At 37.4% G+C, this 23,139-nt stretch overlaps 1 protein-coding gene and 1 long non-coding RNA gene across 2 annotated transcripts in view; one reads left to right on the top strand and one right to left on the bottom strand.

The window, feature by feature from the left end:
- LOC141435628 (uncharacterized) overlaps nt 1–23,139 on the top strand; it is a 226,363-nt gene that overhangs the window by 108,318 nt on the left and 94,906 nt on the right. The window lies entirely within an intron of this gene.
- Nucleotides 398–23,139, bottom strand: part of MCTS1 (malignant T-cell-amplified sequence 1 homolog) — an 84,608-nt gene continuing 61,866 nt past the window's right edge. The window contains exons 2-5 of the mRNA XM_074098354.1: nt 3,280–3,432; nt 1,959–2,059; nt 884–1,085; nt 398–557 (exon numbers count right to left, since the gene is read on the bottom strand). Of these exons, the coding sequence (XP_073954455.1) occupies nt 476–557; nt 884–1,085; nt 1,959–2,059; nt 3,280–3,432 (538 nt within the window). The 3' untranslated portion in view covers nt 398–475. The remainder of the gene's footprint in view (nt 558–883; nt 1,086–1,958; nt 2,060–3,279; nt 3,433–23,139) is intronic.

The raw sequence follows: 23,139 nt of genomic DNA, 5'->3' as shown, positions 1-23,139 counted from the left end.
CTAACGTTACGTTGTTGTGTTGATTAAATTTAACTTGAGTTTTGTTATAAAATTCACCTTGTGGCTAAATATGAAGTTAAAAAAATAAAACGTTTTAAATTTATTGTAGTTGGTTTATTTAAAAGCATTTTTTTATCAAAATCATAAAGAAAATGGTAGCACTAAAATATTGATTAGTCGGTACATAGAACGAAACGTAATTCTATCTGAGTGGGAACTGGGAACAAAGCAGTAATAGCGCCAAGTTTTCTTATTAGTCCAAAGTCAAATGTTAAATTTAACAAATTTAAAAAGTAAGTCATTTTAAAAAATTACTCTTCATGAATTCCGCATTAAAGATATGATATGAGTAACTTTATTCGTCAGCTCAGCAAAAATAAAACTACTTGTATACGCTAAGAAATATTTTATTTAAAAAAAATTAAGTCGTACATAAATTAGTAAAAGACAATATTTTATACTTTAATAGTATAATCTACTTCACGGGTTTCATCTGCCACAGACCATCGTTGAGATAATGGCAATTTTCGATGCCTACGCCTTTGTTTACTTTTGCTCTGAAAAATAAAAAATAAAGTTTATTAAATAATAAGAAAGAAAACTTTATTCGTGACGACCTGGGAAAAATAAAATAAACATAATGAAATTAAAACTTGCATATCACGAAATGGCCCAAATCAGCAAAATGCCGGTCTTGTGAACGTCTAATTATGTATGTAATCCCAAATATTTTTGTTGGTGTACTATAGTAGGCTATCATCCCGAACATCAGTTTGATTTAAAGTAATTTTGGATGTATCAAATGGCGAGCCAAATATTTCATAAAAAACTTAGAATATTTTGCATAAACAGAAAACCAGATTATTTGACAATTTATCCTTACATGTCGTCAGTAGAAAGAGACGTCATTCCCACAGCAAGCGCATGTTGTTTTCCTTCTGCCATAACCGCTACGACCTGGCCCTTCTCTACCGGAGACATTCGAGCCCCAGGCGAAGTGAGCCCGGGACACATGATGTTAGCGCCGCTGAGTACAAAACGGATGGCGCCTTTGTCGACCTGCTGCATCGGAAGGAAGAAGGGATCTAGAAATAAATGGTAGAAGTTAGATAACTATTTGACCTGACATTAAATTGCCACGTAAATTATGTGATCTAATGGGGAATGGATGAAAATTTTAGAAACGCGTGAAACTTTTTTTATCAATAAGAATAACCTTCCTAATTAACAGAAAAAAATATCAGATTTTTAAGTAGCATAAATTAATTTTAAAAATTGAAAGATTTTTCTTTACCACCAAATTACGACAGTCCGGTTGGTTACGGGTTGTTCCATATCCCAGAACAAAAAATAAAAAAAAGAAGTTATGTATGTGTCTTTGACTCGTTTGTTTATGTTTTGACAGGTGACACTCTTTACCGGTCCGGATAATACCAACATAGAAATGCCGACCCTGTTTTTCATGTACACGCCCATAGAAACTGACATGAGCTTAGAAATTTGTCGTAGTCCGCTATCGTAATTTTGCCGGCAAAGAAAACTCTTTCATTTTTTTAAATTAATTGATACTACTTAAAAATCAGTCATTTTTCCTGTTAATTAGAAAGGTAATTCCTATCGATAAAAAAAGTTTCAAGCGTTTCTAAAAAAAATTTATCCATTCCCCGTTATACAGTCCAACACAATGGATAATATGAAAATTATAATTTTTCATAAAACTTGTGGCCATATTATGCATTTCACATCTTTATGCATATGTAAAAGATCACATTAAGAAACTAAACTCAAAAGATTGAAATCGTAATACAAAATTAGTGTTTCGAGTTTAGATAATGCTCGACAATAATTATTGAAGTCAAATTACATGTTGAAGTCTAGTTCAAATCTCAATGTATGGAAACCACAAATTTAATTAGACTAATTTTTAAAAAACGAGTTAATGCATTATGTTGTCTTACACTTATGCAAAAGCCTTAAAGTTGGCATCCAAGGTCCCTCACGGTGTCTGAAGAAGAGCAACTCTCCTGCACTGTTCACCATTATCTCGATGTGATCGTGACTAGAAAAAAACATACGAATCAATTTCCGATAGTAGTACCTTATTTAATCGTATGGCGTAAAACATTAAACAATTACACTAAAGAAACTACAAACTAGCTATAAATCCACATTCAGGGTCCCAAGCCACGACATTGTGTCAGGTGTCAGATTGTACAGATCTCCAGGGGAGCCCGAGTATGAGTGTAGAGGGCAGCGCTGTCCAATGTGCTCCATAGTTTGAGCCTCTTCGCCGCATTCGCAAATTATTAAATAATAAGTAGTACCTTCCTAAATTATTTTAAAACAACGTTGAAAAAACACTCTTACAGCAATTAATTCGAACTTGATCTTGCACACTACCGCTCAGCCGCTCACATCAAAAGTATCAAAAAAATATCATAGATGGCGCTAGTGATAAATAAATAAGATACCAGCTGCCAAATAAGCAAGGAGAGGCAAGTGACCCCTCTAATTAGTAGGTAGAGTAGATCCTATTCAATAGAAGTAACCTTACACAATTTTCGAAGTCAGCCCAACTTAATAAAACTGTGTAGCCTAGCCACTGTGTAGCCTAGCCAATATTTTTAGTATAATAAGTTATTATATAAATCAGAAGCAGCGCCTTCAATGCGATTTAATTTACTTCAGCGCGCCTTCAATGCGATTTAATTTACTTCAAAGTAACCTTTGGACGGTAAAGGCAGATATAACATACAAGAAGTACTGTTAGATACTTTTATAATCTGGGTAAGTATACCATATCCCACGAGCTCACTTCACATGCAGTCCCACTTACTAAGTAGCTCTGTAAATTATGTTTGCAATATTTTGCTCGATCCAGAGACGAGTGGAAGGAGAAGGGGAGGCTTTTGCCCAGCAGTTGGACACCGTATAGGCCAGTGTTTTTAGGGTTCCAGAGCCAAAATGGCAAAAACGGAACCCTTATAGTTTCGCCATGTCTGTCTGTCTGTCCGTCCGTCCGCGGCTTTGCTCAGGGACTATCAATGCTGGAAAGCTGTAATTTTGCACGGATATATATGTAAACTATGCCGACAAAAAACAAAATGGTACAATAAAAAAATCCATAAAAATTTTTTTAGGGTACCTCCCATAGACTTAGTGGGGTGATTTTTTTTTCTCATCCAACCCGTCGCCAAATATTTTTCAAATCCAGGGGGTCCATTCCGAAATAGTTTGAAAACCACTGGTAGGTATAGACTGTATAAAAAAATATGTTACCATTTGACAATCCTGAAAGTGTCCTTCTTAGGCAGAACTTGGTCTATGTAGTTTTCAAGATGCGGGTACAGTTCCAGAAGCCTGGCTCTTATGCCCTTCTGTACCGAAGACTTGAGCTGCTGTGTGCCAGATATGCTCTCTTTCTCGTCGAATCTGGAATGAAAAAAAAACCGTAAATTGAAGGTAGGGAAGAGCCGTGAATGGAATAAGTAAGTTTCGAGGGTACTTATTATGCCAATTCTGTGGTGTTAAGGAAAAGATGAATGAGTCAAAAAAAAATTGAAAAATGAGATTTTGCACTCATTGGTTCAAAACACTATTATGTGTCACGGCAATTAGAACATGAGTCAATATATTTTTTTTTTTTTACTCATCTCCTTTTTCCTTAACACCACAGAATTATTGGCGTGATTGTATGAGTTTTATCGGCTAGAGGGTGTTGAGAATTCAGAAGTACCAACTTTTATGTTTAGGCCTTCAGAAACACTGGAAGACTTTTTAATAGCTTTAATATTACCTACTTTTAAACTACTGTACTTTTTTGACAATTTTAAAACGAGCAAATAAGTTATTCTTGTAATAGTGCAAAAAACACCTTCGTCCCCGGCAACTAATTACTAAGCTCTTACGCTATGCCTATGCATATCACACAGCAGTCACAAATACGTGTCACTGGCAAAGAAGTAAGAACTAAAAAGTCACAGACGTAACACATTCCGGTGCTAGTAACACAACGTTTGTGATCAAAAATTCTTACTCCTATGAGCCGGTGACACGCATGTGTGTCAACAGAATTCGTAAATCCTAAAGGCTGGCATAGCGTAGGGCTTAGCGGAACGTTGCCTGAGCCGGAGCAGAAGGTGACGACTGACGAATAACGATCCACTAAGCTCTCGCGCTATGCCTACGCATATCCCACAGCAGTCACAAATACGTGTCACTAGCATAAAAAGCAGACGTTAAACAAAAGTCACATAATTAACGGCTACATAATATATTAGTTGCATTTGTTCAATTTTCTTGTAAGTAATAAATTGTAATGAAGGTACCTCCTACTTGCAAAAGGGAACTATATTTTCTGTCACTTAAATTTAGATTTGTCACTAAACTGCGATACCCTAATTATTATATCTATCCCTAAGAAATATATTGGTCATCAAATTAATCAAATCTGTATCCTAATTTATAGTTTGATCATCAAAATTCGATCACCAAAATAATAGATCTGTCACCTAATAAATAGATCAGTTCCTTAATTTTTGCTTCTACTCTACCTATTCTAATAAGGCAGGTCTGGTTAGGTACGACGACGAGCGAAGCGAGGAGGAATGTTAGGTAGAACTGCTACCCTCAGTGCGCAAGCCGAGCGAGCGAAGCGAGCGTGCCGCGGCAGCGGCCGGCGAAGTGCCAGAATCGAACATTTTTTGCTAATACTTGTATGATGAATATAAATGTTTGTAGTAGGTAGGTACATGAGTCTTGGATGTTTGTATGTATTTAAGTATATAATGTGTATGTATGTCTACCCGTTGTTGTTAAGCACCCATCGAACAAATGGGGCTGAGTCAATTGGTGTAATTTGTGAGAAGATATTACTATTATTATTCGTCAAATTTCAGTTCAATTATTTGATGATCAATATTATTTTCCAGTGATTATAATTATGTTTAGGAAGCAATTTCTATATTGTTTGGTGATTCAGTTTTAGTTACACATCTATTATTTTAGAACCCAATATAATTATTTGATGATCAATATTATTTCCGAGTAATTTTTAAATAATATTTAGTAATTAACCGTTTTAATATTATTTGGTGATACAATTTAGGTGACAGACTACTATTTTAGGAACAAATTTTTTAATTTATTACAATTATTACTTACTTACATTTATTAGGTGATCAATAAAATCATACCCCTTGCAAAATAGTATTGATTCAGTTGGCTTATTATTATTATGACGCGCATAGGTACTGAACTGAAGTAGTGTCGCTTAGTAACGTACCTACAAAGAAATAAGTAGTTCAGCTCGAATACTAAACAGCTAGCGGGCGAAATAATTAATACCAATTGAATTAGCATAAGCGCTAATTATTATTCTTCGGACCAAACCTTCGGTCAACAAAATTCTGAAAGAACTTCAAACGTACTCAGGTTGCAAAAATTGCCTTGAATTTTAAAATACGTCTAACATCTGGGCACAGGCCCACGCGGGCCCAGTGCGGATTGGGAACTTCACACACACCATTGAATTTCTTCGCAGGTTTGTACAGGTTTCGTTACGATGTTTTACTTGACCGTAAAGCTCATGGTAAATTTCAAATGTTGAATTTCGAAAAAGTCAGAGGAGTGTCACCGGGTTTGAACCCACGATCCTCTGCTTGAGAGGCCATAAGTCAAACCACTAGCTAGGCCACCACGACTATATACTTGTCATATCGTTTTAAAATTGTGTATCTAGGCACACTGAAGCAGCACGTGGCAGCACACTGTCAGCTTATACCTTATCCAATTCTATAAATAAGTATACCTTATCCACTATAGTTCGGTAAAGTACCTAAGTAAAAGTACTTGTACTATTACTTATTCTGTGGTAAAAGCAAGGCTAAGTTTCTACCCCCTGGAGGCGCAAGCTTGTTAGCCACGATAACAAGACATTGCTATTTTATAAGTAGGTACAATTTCTCCATAGGCAAACGTCCAATGTACGTACTAAGTACACTAATACAATAGGCTTAAAGACCAACTTGCCTTACCTAGCCTCATCAGACTTTTTTTTTATTCAACTGGATGGCAAACGAGCAAGTGGGTCTCCTGATGATAAGAGATCACCACCGCCCATAGACACCTGCAACACCAGGGGGATTGCAGATGCGTTGCCAACCTAGAGGCCTAAGATGGGATACCTCAAGTGCCAGTAATTTCACCGGCTGTCTTACTCTCCACGCCGAAACACAACAGTGCAAGCACTGCTGTTTCACGGCAGGATTAGCGAGCAAGATGGTGGTAGCAATCCGGGCGGACCTTGCACAAGGTCCTACCACCTGCAGACTAACGTATTTCGAGCATTATTTTTTTATCTTCTAAGTTACTACCAGATTCTCTCAGTTAAATTAAATACCTAACAGATTTATTTTTTGTTAAGCAGAGCACCTACGTCACGTTTAACGTAAACAAGGCCCGCCCCGCTCAATGTCATTGTATTACATTTACACGCGTTCGGCCTAGTCACGTTTTTATATTATCGTATTCCTATCGTAGGTGAATAACATACACGTTGAGCACAAAGTACATTGCTGGGTCAACATCAAACTGTAAAAGGCAGGCGCAATAAAACTCGACGTTGTAAAGAATTCAAGCGATATTATTGCGAGTGGAAAAATGGAAATGTGTGAAGGAATTCGGAATTGGTAAAGTCAGAGGCGAGCCAAGCGTAACGGACGAGTGATATCTGCTGTTTTAATAGTTCACTTCCAGTCAGTCTGAACTGGATAATATTTCAGATTTCGCTCCTGCAATACAATTAAAATACCTACAATTAAAAGTATTTCGAAAAATGTTGCGATTGTGAGCACGGTTATCTGACCAATGTTTTTATAGTACCTATTTACATGAGTACCTACAATAATTTAGTATAGTTTATAGTGTCCACGAAACAAATTGTCATGAAATGAAAAAAGGCACAAGGAGATCCATAATGTATTCATAGCTTAAGACCATTTTTGTACACCCTCATTGACAAATAAACATTATTATTATTGATATAATATACAATATCGTAATTTCATTGTGCATTTTAGATAAGAAAACTGTAACTTTTTATTCGGTGATGTTTTTTTGTTTTTATTGATGCATCGTTTATTTTTCCCGAACTTGGCTACGCACTTTAAGGTTTTATGCAGTGAACCCGTTCGCCCCGTTATGGTAATGAAATGAAGTAAGTAAACATTCTTATTTATTACCATAACATTACGATTTACGCGTACGACTTGCATGAATTGTTTACTAAAATATAAAATTAAACTTGAAATGACGTCTGTACCCTTAGTGTAAGTTCTCGGTTACAAGATACGTCTCGATCGCGTTCGCGTTAAAATCTCAATTTGTATGGAAACACGAACATCGCAAGCGTTCCGCTAGAGGCGCTGTTCGTGTTTGCATACAAATTGAGATTAGCAGGGAAAATGTTCAAAAATATAAGGTCAAAACAAAACAGGATTGTCGAAGGTATTAAATCGTAATAGTTAAACGATTGTGACAGTTAATTTTTTTACCAGTTTTTTAGAGGACGGAAATTAAAAAAATCACAACATCGCGTACTTTGAATCAACGTTAGCTTCTTTAATCTTTAATACCTCAAACAAGTTAGGTAATTTTGGCCACATAATACAAAATTAAGTTAGTACAAATTGATTGACAAAATAAATAAGTTTCATAGTTTTTAATTATCTATACATTCATGTAGGTAGTTTTAATAGTTAATAGTGTAGTAGGTATATCTTTATAGCGGTCCGAGCATGTCCGAGGGTTACCGATGGCGCTGGCGGAAAAACAGCGCTGAGGTCTACGGGGTGTTGGATGCTGGGCTAGTGTTTCCTATTCACAACCGCAATACATGTACTATCTTATCTATACTTTTGTGCCATCAGCCAAATGTGTGGTCTACCACTACCACCCTACAGTTGATAATCGTTTGCGCTTGTCATAAAACAATAATGCCAATAGACGTGTCTGTCAACTTGAAAGTTCCACTTTAGTGACATATTCATTTCATAGGAAGTTGTTTAAAAATTGATAGACCACTTATTTGGCTGATTGTACCTACTTAATAACTAACATTGTTGGGTAGGTTAGGTAATGATTCGAGCGTTTCAATCGCCTCAATTTTCGTGGTCACATTTTTTGTGAATCGGCTGCAGAATTTGATGACATTTTCGAATATTTTTTAGACGCCCGTACCAACTTCTACTAGACAACCTGGAAACTGTAACAGCTAGATCTTCTACCATTTACGTAAGTTTTCGAATAATTACCATGTTGTGTCTTGTAAATAAAGGTAGATATTTTCTTTCTTTCTATATAATACGGCTCGATCGAACCTATGCCATATTTTCTTTTAGTGCTTTTTAACGGACAGTTTATCGCTGATCTAAATTTACCGCCACGTCTTCGAACGGGACCAATGTATATCGGTCAATATACCTACCTCCGTGTGCCTCCGTGACACACACTGGCGTTTAAAGGTCGAGGAAAGGGCGAATACGCTGCATTCTCCGCAAATTCCAAAAGAACAAACGGTATTGCTCTTTTTCAAAGAAACATCGTAAATTGGACACAGAGTTTAAAACAGTCCTATTGTTAACATTCATTTTAATACTCGGTTGTTATGAAAGATCTAAACTACTTCAAACCGATACCTGGTGCATTTACATAATGTAGGTAGGTACTTTACTCATTTTTTTTTCTATCCAATTAGTATAATGCTCATAGTCTTATGAAGGACAGATCTGTCTGTATTATTGGGAATTCTTCAGCTGGTCCCGATTATTGAAGTCTGTCTGTCCGTCCGTCCGCGGCTTTGCTCAGGGACTATCAATGCTAGAAAGCTGTAATTTCACACGGATATTATGTAAACTATGCCGACAAAATGGTACAATAAAAAATTCAAAAAAAAATTTTTTAGTGTACCTCCCATAGACGTAAAAGTGGGGGTGATTTTTTTTTCCTCTTCCAACCCTATAGTGTGGAGTATCGTTGGATAGGTTTTTTTAAACCATTAGGGGTTTGATAAGACGGTTTTTCGATTCAGTGGTTTGTTTGCAAAATATTCAACTATAAAGTGAAAATTTTCATGAAAATCGAGCCCCCCCCCTCTAAAATCTTAACAGGTGGGTGGAAAATTTTGAAAAAATTCAGGATGGTAGTAAGTATTATATCAAACTTTCAAGGAAAACTATAACGGCTAAGTTTGCTTGAGAATTATTAGTAGTTTAAGAGTAAATAGCAGCCTAAGGTATAAAATATACCTAAACTTGGAAGATTACGGAATCTTAATTTATAAAATACGTTTTTTTTTTCGTAATGGCTACGGAACCCTATTTTGGGCGTGTCCGACACGCTCTTGGCCGGTTTTTAAAATAATTTTAACATATTTAAACCCTGGGAACCATTTGAATTTGTTACACTGAGAGACCTTACTTTGAACAATGACCCCACTGGCGAAATTGTCCTATTAATTAGGACAGAAAAGCCATATCTTAAAAGAGAAGACGAAGAAGAATAATGACCCCTATTAAAATTACAGACCCCTATATAATTCTTGAACAGGAAATAGATATGAAGAACAGGTTTTAGAATTAAGATTAAAAAATAAAGCATCTAATAGTAATAAAGATTAAAACGATAATAAATGATTCGACCCTGAACTAAATCGATTGTTTGTACTAAGAACAGTCTAGTGAATCTATAAGAACAAACATTTTATGGTGCTATTGTGTCGTGTATGGATCACGACACCGTGTGTGTATCGGCCATTCATCGAAGAAAAACACTTGGATGGCATCTGTTCGTGTTTTCACGGCTGTTTTAGTTTACGGCCCATGCCAGCTAAAAGGCAGACAATACCTAAAACGCGGTCGCGGTAGGTAGGTATAGAATAAGTACTTTAACAAAAAAAAATGGAAATAAAGATTTTTTTATATAAAAAACTGAAAATTAAAATGAAAAAAAAATTCTGATTGAATGACAATACAAGCACAGTCAACAAAAAGTACAGTCAGCAAAAATAGCTTGTATTATTAAAAGTGAAAATTTTAACAAATTTTGTTTTACTTATAATCATTTCAACCGACGCGTCACATGTTACATGTAATCGCCGCCGTCACGTCTGTACCCCTAGTGTAATTTTTCGGTTACAAAATACGTCTCGATCGCGTTCGCGTAAAATCTCAATTTGTATGGAAACACGAACATCGCAAACGTCCGCTAGAGCGCTGTTCGTGTTTCCATACAAATTAAGATTTTAACGCGAACGCGATCGAGACGTATTTGTAACCGAAAACTTACGCTAAGGGCACTGAAATTAGAAAGATAATTATAGTAGTAGTGATATAAACTACACATAGTGACCAACGGCCAACACAAAGTTGTGCGTAACATGTTATTATAGGTGCTATACTAAATTACGCAGTTGTATCAGACAGAGGATAATCAAGTACAGGGTGTTAGGTTTAAATTCCCTTGCCATTAAATCCCTAAGGCCACTTTTAGGATCAAAAACTGTATAATAAATTAACCTTGTTGTGTGGATGATAAGCAGAGCCCGGAATTTTCACGGCATTTTTTAACTGTCATAGTGACTCTCATTTATCGACTCTACCTAAATGATATCGATAGTAATGATATTATCGTAAAATAATAATCGTAATATCTTTTATAAATACAATAATAGAGCACTTCTTAACACTACAACAGACTTTAAATATGAAATTGAATTATTAAATTAGGAATTGTTAACTATTAATTGCTTTCATTGCATAACCATTATGACTATTTCACATTTTCGACTGCTCAAAAGTTAACTGGAAGAGATCGTTCTTTAAAGATAAAACCGTGTATTGTTGACCTCTACTTTTAATCTTTTTTAACATGTTGTGCATCGATATATCGATATTGAATATCGGAAGTCGATAAGAGAAGTCACTATGACAGATCAAAAATGCCGCTAAAATTCCGGGCTCTGATGATAAGTATTGTATGTTGGCAAAGAAGGGTCTCGAACTCGATTAAGCCCCAATTTAGGACACGTCCTTTGTCAACTGCGTAGAATGGCAATAGTGGTCTACTAATGTTGTCTTGATTTCCGTTTACTTCCACAGACTGACAGACAACTCAGTTCATTGTTAGGAACTACGTACCCTCTCCCTACGTAGCCCTCTCATTATGATAGGAGGCCTGTGCCCTGCAGTGACACGTATATAGGCCGAGATGATGACAATGATTATGAAATACGTACCTGGTAACTAACTTTTTGACCAAATAGTTTGTTTTTATGGCCTATTAAAACACCGGGTTTTTTATTTAGCGTTTTTTCTTTATCTAGCCAGTCCATGTTATTATAATGGCCTAATTAACCCAAATATGTACCTTTAGCTACCAAAAAATATCTTTAAGTACGCAGTAAACAGTTTGTGACATTTAAGGTTTTCTTATACCTAAATGAAAAAAAAACGGGAACAGGGACAAATTGACACGAAATGGTCCCAACAACTCAGCACAGCAGTAGAAAAGAAATTGAACTAGTCTGGGACTTACGATGCCGCAGACAGGCCTGTACATATGTAATAAAATTGGGTTAAATAGTGCTATAACAGCAGAGTAACAAGGGCAATTACTCAGGTCAATTAAGCATTAGTCAAGTTAACCTAATTAGCCAAACTAAATTATAAATCACTTACATTTGGGTATAGTAACTAAACCGATCGATATTTGGTGTAATATAATGTGTAGTATACAGTCTAGACTGTAGTTCAGGGTCACAGTGAAGAATGTCTAGGTTACACTACTTTACATGCCTTAGAAGTCGATTAAGCGAGTGAATCATTCCAGTGATTTTATTGTTTGATATGATCGTTCAGCTACGCCATTTGAAACAGGGTGTTATGGGGTTTGAAAACTTACAGTAAGAAATATGTTACTGACTGTCTTATAAGTATGTAGCCCTTTGTTTATGAAGTTCTTTTGGTACACAAACCCATTATGTGCCCATACCACAGAATATGAGTTTGCTATGTGTAGTTCTTATATTACCTACACGCCGAAAATCAAGAGATAAGGAATATGTACCTATTGAGAATTGATTGCAAAAAAAATGAATTGGGCACAGGTTTTTGTATTTCATTTAAGAAGGGACTACCTGTACTTAGTACCTGTTTTACTATATCGAGGAATGAAGCGACGAAATATAATAGCGATCGAACCGAACTTCACTTGTTAAAATAACAAAATTCTTATGCAAGGTATCCGGACCGGAAACTTCAGCCATTGCTTTAATACGTTCAACTGAAAATCCTTGTGAAAGTTTTTCAGGAATTTGTAATTGAAATCGACAAATGTTTCGAAGTGTTATATGACAAAGTTCTCAACTTTCAAGTGACGTAATTATTTGAAATAATAATTGCCAATAGTAAATCTTTACAGAGTATGGATTAGGTTAGAGACCTACTTAGCCACCACTACTTTGACCACAGACAAAATATTATTAGGATTGTACACTGACGAACAAAAATAACAGGTGACTCTGTCAAATTCTCATATAAAGAAACACGTTATTTTTGCTCGTCAGCGCATTTCTTACCTATGCTACATACTGGAGATATAATCTCAAAGAATACCTGGAGCACTCCGGAGCAACCAAAGACCCAAGCAAAATATTCACTTAAAGCTCATAATAAACGGAAAATTATATTACTATAGCCACAGCTATAGCTGTTCTTTGTCTGTCGTTGGCAAAATATTTGATTTGGAAAATTAATTAATATACCCATCTTTTTTGAATTTATCAGTGATTTCTCAAGCTCAGACGCTGTAATGTTTTCAAGGAATTTAAACTATATTTTAGAAATGACAGGATGATTTTTCAAGTGAGTAACTAAGTAAAATAAGAGCTTGCGAAATCATTGTTTAAAAATCTTTTCGGCTACTACCCTTCACTATGTTCGTCCCTTTTTAATATCCCAAAAAGAAAGAAAAAACCGAGCGAAGCGAAGAAAAGGCAAACCGTCCTGGCAGAGGTGATGCTTTTACATGGAAAGTCGATTTAGGAATGGTAAATATTATTGTGATTTATTTTCTTTCGGCCTTTCAAATTAAAATGATTTTCTTGTCTTGACTTTTAACACGAAGTCTTTATTTTCAAGTGGCCAGTATTTTTAAGCGTTGTCACGAAGAATGAATGGAACCCAAATATTTAGGTAAAAACATTTTTTACATGTAGTTTCATTATTTGTAATTTTATTTATCTGGAAACATGTAACATTAAACCACATCAATAGGATCACTTTGTTGTCCATCTATGCATGTATGCGTCAAGCTGTTAACACTATTTTCCTTTACATACCGGTGTGTCCTAATTTATTGACATTATTTATTTATATTTTAACTACTTAGGCATCCTAGCATCAAGGCCGCCGTGATGAAATACTAACCCTGTTACAAAACTAAAAGCACGCGGAAACCCAAAAAAGTGAAAATAGTGTCTTAGCAGACTAATTGTCATTCGGGAAAATGGACAAGCAAGGAATTTGGGTGGTGGCCGTCCAAGTAAGTGTTCGTGGCAGACCAGTGATCGTTCGAGGAAATGGCCGAGCAAGTTATTTGGATCGTGGCCGTCCTAGGAAGTGGCCGTAGCAGACCAGGGGTCGTTCGGAGAAATGGTCGAGCTGGGAAATCGATGAGCAAGTTATTTGAGTAGTGGCCGTAGCTAACCGGGAAACCGGATCAAAACACATTTGACGCCAGCAAAGCTAAGTATGTAGGTACACGCTAGTATAGGTAGGTACTGTTAGGTTATTCTGTGGTGTGTTCCGAATGCGAATCGTAAGATTTTGTAAGTGTTAAGTTTTTCAAAGTCACACCCATCACTCATCAAACAAATTCAATGAAAATTATATAAGCAGGTTGTTATCGCGAAGTTTGATAAGTGTTAGTGTTGTTCTTTGGAAAAAAATAATATCATTTTGTTAAGCTTGGCCATTTTGGTAAAGCCAAAGTCACGGTGAGCAGATAATGCCTACGCAAAATTTTAACATAATCTTTATTCTAATCAATAACTTTTTCAATAAATATAATATTTTTAGGTAAATATACTCTTTTTACAACATATATCTCCGCGTGACTGTTTATAAGATTTCACTACATTTTATAAGTATCATCTCAATCGAGATTGGCATATTTTCATTGATCATATTAAAATTACTCTTAATATGTATTTGCTGTACAGTCTAACAAACCGAATCATGGACCAGGCTAGAACCTTTGTGCTACTGATATCATGTTGCCATCCCATACATCTGCCAAAGAAATCATAGCATAATTGATACTTAAAAAGTTCCACCCTGGTAAAGTCAGCAACAAAGATATCAATACAGCCAGTGCCAAAAATATGGATACAGGACTTTATTGCCTGAACATTTAGGTCCTGTATACATTTGCACTTTGGTTGTATTCATATCTTTGTTGCTGACTGTACATGAATCAGTTTGTTCATCTTCATTCTACTGCTGATTATACCTTGCCAGCCATGTAATATTATATCCGAAGTATCGACTTTGTTTGGCCGTCGCAGATATACATAGAAAGGAAACCATACTAGTTCACGAGTATAATGCCGCGAGACGAAAACAGAAAGCCGACAATAGACGGTTCGAGAAACTTTAAGGTTCATATAGTAAGGTCGGACTAGCAGCTTTACAGAGCGACAAAGATGGATGTAAGTCTTGTAAGTATATTAGTTTCAATTCCGGTGAACTGATAAAATAGATTCCTTTCAGCTCATTTTTAGGGTTCCGTAGCCAAAATGGCAAAAACGGAACCCTTATAGTTTCGACATCTGTCTGTCTGTCTGTCTGTCCGTCCGCAACTTTGCTCAGGGACTATCAGTTAGAAAGCTGTAATTTTGCACGAATATATATGTAAACTATGCCGACAAAATGGTACAATAAAAAATCAAAAACAATTTTTTTAGAATTTCAATTTGGACCTATGTGTTCTTGAAAATAAATGATTATTATTTTTAGATTACCTCCTATAGACGTAAAGTGGGGGTGATTTTTTTTTCTCGTCCAACCTTGTAGTGTGGAGTATCGTTGGATAGGTCTTTTAAAACCATTAGAGGGTTGCTAAAACGATTTTTCGATTCAGTGCTATGTTTGCAAAATATTCAACTTGAAAGTGCAAATTTTCATTAAAATCGAGCGTCCCCCCCCCTCTAAAATCTAAACCGGTGGGTGGACAAATTTGAAATAACTCAGGATGGTTGGTAGTAAGTATATCAAACTTACAAGGAAAACTATAACGGTTAAGTTTTCATGAGAATTATTTGTAGTTTAAGAGTAAATAGCAACCTAAGGTATAAAATATACCTAAACCTGGAATATTTCGTACAAAATACGAAATCCTTAGAGAAGTATTACTTATTTTTTTTCGGAATGGGGACGGAACCCTATTTCGGGCGTATCCGACACGCTCTTGGCCATTTCCATTACAATTACAAGTGAGGAAGGAAGGAACAAAAGCGAAAAAGGAATCGCAATAGGGAATAATGTTTTGCCATCGTATTTTATCGAAAGTTCGTATTTATCTTTCTTTCTCAACAAGCTTACTGAAGTTTACTGAAGCTAATTGAGATAGCAAGATAAATCCGAACTTAACCGACAAAATACGATGGAAAAAACATTCAGTAGATTTTTACCTACGACTACAATCCAACATACTAGGCTCATACACGCAGTCAAGTTCTACATAAACCCCAAAAGGGGTAGGGGATCTTTGCTAATTGCTTAGATTTTTGATGATATGTGGGTACAAATGTGCAAGTTGCGGAAAGTTTCCGAAAAGTTGGGAAATTCTCGGAAAGTTCTGGAAATTTTTACAAGAAATATTGGTTTATTTTCTTGTACGAAAAATTTCGCAATTTTGGAAAGTTTCCTTTGGCACATGTGGGACGGGAGGCTGTATGGTGATTACGTCCGCAACATTAAGTAAAAAAAATATGGCAAAATAAATTAATACGCTTGTACAAAATTAGTACTTTATGGTTCTTTAAATTGTTTCTTTTCTAGATTTGAACACTATAACAATAACCCACATAAGAACAGCTCTATAATAATATATAATATGTATACTTACCTAGTATAGGTAGCATAATTTACGTAAGCATGGGGTATAACTTTGCTTACTTTGCTGACAAGAGTGAGGAGGAGCTAAAAACTACTAAAGTTCTGCTTTGCTTACGTCATACTTGTATGACCCCCCAGGTAAGGTTTCAATTCAACCCAATGAAAAAAGCATCACGTGTACTACGCTGTGGAAAGCATGTTATCTATCATCCAACTAAAAGGTCAACGGGTTCGATAACCAGTCCGATCTCCAGCTGAATCGACGAGCATAGACCCTATGATGTCATAATTGTAATTGTCATATGTCAATGTTAAATTATTCTTATCTTTTTCATTACATGTACTGTTGCCATGATAATGTGGGCTATACAGCCAACTGATATTTTAGTCTCGTAGCTATTTTTGTATTTGATTTCACTTTGATTTGTTTTGTGTGACTTTCCGTAATTGCACTCTTCTGTGGCCCGGCGGAAGACCAGTGCTGGTTTTTCAACCAGCGATATGCTGAGCCGGGACCTTTTTATAGCGGCAACATTTCCTATTGTTATTTTTACTTATTATGTCATTGCTGTTATAAATAAATTATTTCTTTCTTTCTTTCTATTATACTATACTTACCATTAAGTGCAAAATTCGAGCTTCGTATATTGCCGTCCCATAGACGATTTTATTAGTAAATACCAGAGTGAGAGGGACGGTACGATATACGAGCTTCGATTTTCAAATTTCCTAGTAGCCCCCGGCTGCGGACGAACACGAGAACGCAGCCACGTGAGTCATGAGTGAAAGCACGCGATTATGCTCACGTGAAGAATGCAACCGACTCAATGTTGAATCGATACAATTGGTGACGAGTTGCACGAACCTCGGGCTTTCTATTTCCTTTGTCGCGTCACTTTTTTAGACAAAGGTATGCTCTCTCTTTAATAACAAATATAAAGGATAATTATCATATTTAAGAGAGCTTCCCAGTCTTTGAAATCCTGGCTGTGTGTGTATGATTGTTACTCCTTCATGCTAAAACGGCTCCACGGATTTGGGTGAAATTTGGTATGAAGCTGGACATCTGGGGATCGGGATATAAATCTCGAAATCTCATCCGCTGCGTCAGTCATGAAATTTGGCACTGTTGTTTATAATGCTACCGTTATTCAAGTCAAGACCAGGACGTAGTTTTTGGGAATTCCCACGGGAATTTAGGTAAATCCCAGAATTTCAATTCAACTGCTGGATCTAATGATACGCGTGCGCAGCCGCGGGTAAACACTATTATTAGATAACAAGGGAAAAAGTTTTACGAAATGCCATGGTTCCTTACTTGTAATGTAATACAAAAAAATTAACCAGCATGCCTTAGTTATGTCACCGTAAGTTACCTATGCCCTTAGTGTAAGATTTCGGTTACGAAATACGTCTCGATCGCGTTCGCGTTAAAATCTGAATTTGTATGCAAACACGAACAGCGCCTCTAGCGGAACGTTTGCGATGTTCGTGTTTCCATATAAATTGAGATTTTAACGCGAACGCGATCGCGACGTATTTTGTAACCGAAAACTTACACTAAGGGTACTACTCAACTAAGCTTGTCCATTGTATCTTGTATTGAAGCATTTTGTTATGTAGGTAGGTAAAGATCAAGGTGGATAATGTTATTCCATTCAGATTCCATCGTATTTTGTCGAATAAGTTCGTATTTACTTTGTTCTCTCAGTAAACTTCAGTAAGCTAGTTGAGAAAGTAAGATAAATACAAACTTTTCCGAGAAAATACGACAGCAAAACATTATTCACTACATCTGTATTCGACTTTACCCATCCATGTAATCCATGAGTAATTTTACCGTTTCCACTTTTACGTTCTATCAAAACATTACAACATCTCGAAGGTACAGAGAATGTTTTTGAGATGTTGTAATTGTAATGTTGTAATGTTTTTGTTTGTTAGTTCTTTGTCTATTTTTCGTTATATTTCAAATGCCTATCTTCGGCATTTTCTTCCTCTTTTCTTTCCTTATAGTTGTTTGTTAGGTTTGGTTGATCATTGTCTAGGTTTGTTTATTTTCTCGGACCAATTATAGTAATTAACGTCCTTTTACAGTAATTAATACAATCAACGTCATTATAAACGTCTCATCTTATTTTGCAGTTGCAATCTCTCTCGATGACCCTTTAGCTTAACCTCATTGCCAAACCACGTGACACGTGAATGGTTAACCTCAGCCGCTCGTCATGAACTTATGAATAAAAGGAATATTGCTATTTATGCGCTCCAACAAAGTAGAGGGCTGGATTTTCTGTTTAGGTTTTGTACCGCAGAAAGGAATAAATTTTAAACATGGAGGCTACTTTTGGCAGGTAAATTTAAAAAAAATAAAGTTTACAAACTAATATAACCGTGTGATATATCGACATATCAAATAAAACGGCAGCTAAGAATTTCGTTTTTTTTTGTACAATTTACAGAAGTCATTTTAAAACTTTATCAATCCCCTCTCCGAAACTGTCATGTAGTCAGATAAAAGTCTAATACCTAATAAAATAAATCAATAAATATCACAGGCCATCCACACCAATTGACCTAGTCCCAAAATAAGCTTAGCAAAGCTTGTGTTATGGGTACTAAGCAACGGATAAATATAATTATATAGATAGATACATACTACATTATTTAATTAATTAGTTCTTAGAATATATTAGAATAATTTAACAAAATGACATGTAATAATGATATTACCAATAAAAGAGTATGAGTATGTGTACTTAAATACGTATTAAACAACCAAGACCCGAGAAAAAACTTTCGCATTTTTCATACAAATATCTGTCCGACACGGGAATCGAACCCGGGACCTCAAGATTGTAGTCAGGCTCTCTAAGCACTAGGCCATCTGGTCGTCAAAATAGACTAATAGAAACAATACAATAACACTTATCCCGCTTACTCAACGAACTGGTAGGACTGACACACAGACAATGCACAGCCTAAACTACTGGTGCTAGAGACTAGACGTGTGCGCCCGCGCCGACCCGCCGCCGCCGCCGCCATTTTTTCGCCGCCGCCGCCGCCGATCAGCGTATCGGCGTAAAATCGGCGCGAGTTCAAAATGTTTTCTATACTGAATTTCTGACTTTCGAAGCATTCTATATTTTACTACAATGAATCATTATTAGTCATTGGTTACATCATCATCATCTCAGCCATAGATCGTCCACTGTTGGACATAGGCCTTCCCCGTAGACATCCAGTTGCTTGGTTGGCAGCGACTTGCATCCACCGTGAACCCGCGGCTTTAACCAAGTCATCGCTCTATCGCGTTGGTGGACGTCCTGCTGCGCTTGCCGATCCGCGGTCTCCACTCCAGAACTTTCGGCCCCAACGGCCATCTGTTCTCCGTGCTATATGGCCTGCCCATTGCCCTTCAACGAGCTATTTCGCTTGGCTATGTCGGTGACCCTTCTATGTATCTCCTCATTTCTGATTCGATCCCGTAGAAACCCCAAGCATAGCTTCCATAGCTCGCTGAGCAACTCTGAGCCTATTTATAAGGCATATAGTGAAGCACAACGTCTCGGATCCATATGTCATCACTGACAACTGGCAACACACATTGGTTAAAGACTTTTGTTTAGGACACTGAGGAATTTTGTACGAAAAGACGTTGCGGAGTCCCAAACGCTGACAATCCGGGTTGGATTCGACGATTGACCTCCTTCTCGAAGTTGGACTTACCTAATTGGACGGTTTGTCCTAGGTATCATACGCGTCAACAACTTCAAGAACCAAATTCTCCACCAAAATAGGGGTAGGCACACATGGACATTCGACATGACCTTTGTCTTGTCCCTGTTCATTTTGAGGCCCACCCGTTGGGAGACTCGATTGAGGCCTTGGAGCATCGTGCTGAGTTCTTCCATCGATTTTGCCATGACCACCACGATATCGTCGGAAAACGAAGGTGAGTGATGTTGTATTCGCCGTTGATATTGATGCCTAGTCCTTCCATTCCAGAAGCACAGGGCGGACACGCCATACAAAATACGCGTTCTGGAATCTACATAGGCACGACGACGTCTGTACACGCGTCATGTGTGCGTAAGACACACAGGGCTGACTATCGCAAAACCCTAGTACTATAGGTATGTAGGTATGGCTTAAATGTGTAAATAAATGTAATCGGTAATCATATATTTTTATTTAAACCTACTTAAAATGTGTTTGTCTATGTATTTAAGCATTAATATTTTACATTACAATAAATATATGACTACAAACTTGAACTAATTATTCGGTACCTAATTAGTTATTTCATGTCGTATTATCGCGATACTTTTAGAAAGCAATTATTATAAGAAAGGAAGTAGGCAGGGTAGGAACCTCAATTTCTCGCGCGCCCACTGACAAGTTGGCGCTTGCTCGCGGACTCACGGCCACCGAGCCGAGCAATGAAACTCCTTTCTTATCTTTGGCTGTTGACAAACACCCATACAATGCACAGTATATCACCATTTCGCAAAGTTATTGCTCCCGGACTTGGTGCCGTGCGACGGTGCGGCCGACATACATCGCGTTGCGCGCCCGACTGCTTTCCTATGGTTTCCTACAATCTGCGCTTGAGGGGTGGGGTAACTCGAACCGGTGCGGGGCGGAGCGTGTCCATTCTGTATGCCAGTACTATTATATATTCTGTGCCAGAAGCTTGAAGGCGTCTTCCAAACCGGCAGCAAACAGTGTCGAAGATATGACATCTCCCTGTCTTACGCCTCTTTTCAGGGCATCAGGGCAGGGGGCCTTTGAACTCTGTTTCTGTACTCGGACCGACATAGTGCATTTTATACAACACTTCAACACTTCGATATATCGATAGTCGATACGATACGGCATCGTTGGAGAGACTCTAACACGCCCACGTTTCGACCGCATCAAAGGCTTTCTCGTAGTCCACAAACGCTAGACCTAGCGGCAAGTTATACTCTTCGTTCTTCTGTATGACCTGCCGCAGCGTATGAATGTGGTCTACGGTAGCCTTTTCGGAACCCGGCTTGTTCGGTTGGCTGGAAGCTATCGACCCTGCATTTGAGACGATATAAAATGACCCTGAAAGCAGCTTATAAACATGGCTCAACAGCGAGATGGGCCTGTAGGTCTTCAATAGGGTGTTATCGCCCTCATGAAGGAGAACAACAGCATAACGCTCTTGTTCCACGCTTCTGGCGTTGTGCCTTCGAGCAAGACGGAATTAAAGAGCCTCTGAAGGACTTTAAGAGCCGGTGATCCACCCGCCTTCCGAAGCTCTGACGTAATTCCGTCCTCACCTGGCGCCTTGTTGTTCTTAAGCTGTTTCAGGGCCATCCTTATCTCGTACAGACTGATGTCCGGGATATCTTCTGTATAGTGTCGGGTCAGTTTGGCTCTTGGGTCTGAGTCGTCGCGCTGAAAACAGGCTTAGTGACCGACTCGTAGAGCCGTCCATAGAACTCCTCGATTTCCCTCAACACTTCCGCTTTAGTCCACGCTACACTGCTATCATTCTCTCTTCAACTTTGTCATTTGGTTTTGCCCAATAGACATATCTCTTGCGAACACTTTAGAGCCTTTATTCCACTCAATCGTATCTTTAACACGAGCAGTATTAAAGGTACGAATATCGTGTCGCAAGGATTTCGAAATTTGTCTATTCAGCATCATCGGGAGACTGCAGTCGAAGCGAGCGTCGTTCAGCCATAAGGTTACTCATACATACATAGGGTATACTCCGAGAGCTTCCGAGTTCTACTGGTACGGTGAATCTTAAAGAAGAGAAGAAGAAAAAAGGTCCCGTTTAAGTTCCAAACGGGTGGACAAAATGATATTTTGTCCGTGACAATTACAGCCGCTGCAAGGCGTCAATTAAAAGCTTCATTGTCTGTACATTTATCTAATCTTGTTTAAAAAATTAGTCTACAAATTAAACAGTTCTATTTAAAATCTCCGCGCCGAAATCACGCCGAAAACACGCCGCCGCCGCCGATTTTTGACCGGCGCCCGCCGCCGTAGATTTTAGCATCGGCGCACACGTCTACTAGAGACTTGAAATTTGGCATATATGTACCTCGAGTGTTGTAGACTTGTAGAGGTGCACTAAGGAAGGATTTTTCGAAAATCCCCGGGATAGGGAATATCTCAATTTCTAAGAGTCGAATATAAGAGTCGAATCTCTAAAACTATTGGGCGATTTAAAAAAATTCTTTCACCGTTAGTAAGCTACACTATCCTTGATTGACATAGGTTACTTTATTCGGGATAATGCAAAATTCCCTCGGGATAGAAATAAATAAATTCAATTTCGCAGCTGATTTAAAAAAATCTTACATATTATGTGATATGACTATTCTTAATGACAAAGGCTACTTTTCTTCGGGAAATTAAAAAAACCCATGAATAGAAAAAACTGAATTCAACTTTGGGGCTGATTTTAAAAATTCTTTCACCAGGCAAGAAACTATTCTTCGGGAAAATGCAAAATTCCCTCGGGATAAAGGGTAAGACAATCCAAATTGGGAGCTGATTTAAAAAAATCTTTCACTAATAGTAATCTGCAGTATCTCTGATTGACATAGGCTGCTTTCTACGGAAGAATGCAAAATTCCCCGCAGGATCGCAATAATCGCGAAATAACCATTTAACCAAGGACCGCGGCGCGCCGCGCCTGCGCAGCCGGCATAGTGTTAAAGTATAAAAAATAGTGAATGAGAGTTCTACACTTTCTGCCAACAAACTGCTACGCAGTGTGGCAGAGGTTTATAGATATAAGTATTTCTGTACTTCTTTTTTTATTTGAGTAAATAAACAATTAAAAAGTAAATTTATCACTGGGTTGATTTTAAGCATTCTTTTACCAACAACTAGCTACGCTATCCCCGATTGATGTAGACTACTTTTTCCCAGGGAAAATGCAAAATTCCTGCGGGATAGCAGTAAGTAAATT

The sequence above is a fragment of the Choristoneura fumiferana genome, chromosome 15, assembly GCF_025370935.1.
Source record: "Choristoneura fumiferana chromosome 15, NRCan_CFum_1, whole genome shotgun sequence".
In the NCBI taxonomy this organism is placed as follows: Eukaryota; Metazoa; Arthropoda; class Insecta; order Lepidoptera; family Tortricidae; genus Choristoneura; species Choristoneura fumiferana.
The sequence above is the reverse complement of the archived record's forward strand: the minus strand, read 5'-3'. Positions and strand labels throughout refer to the sequence as shown.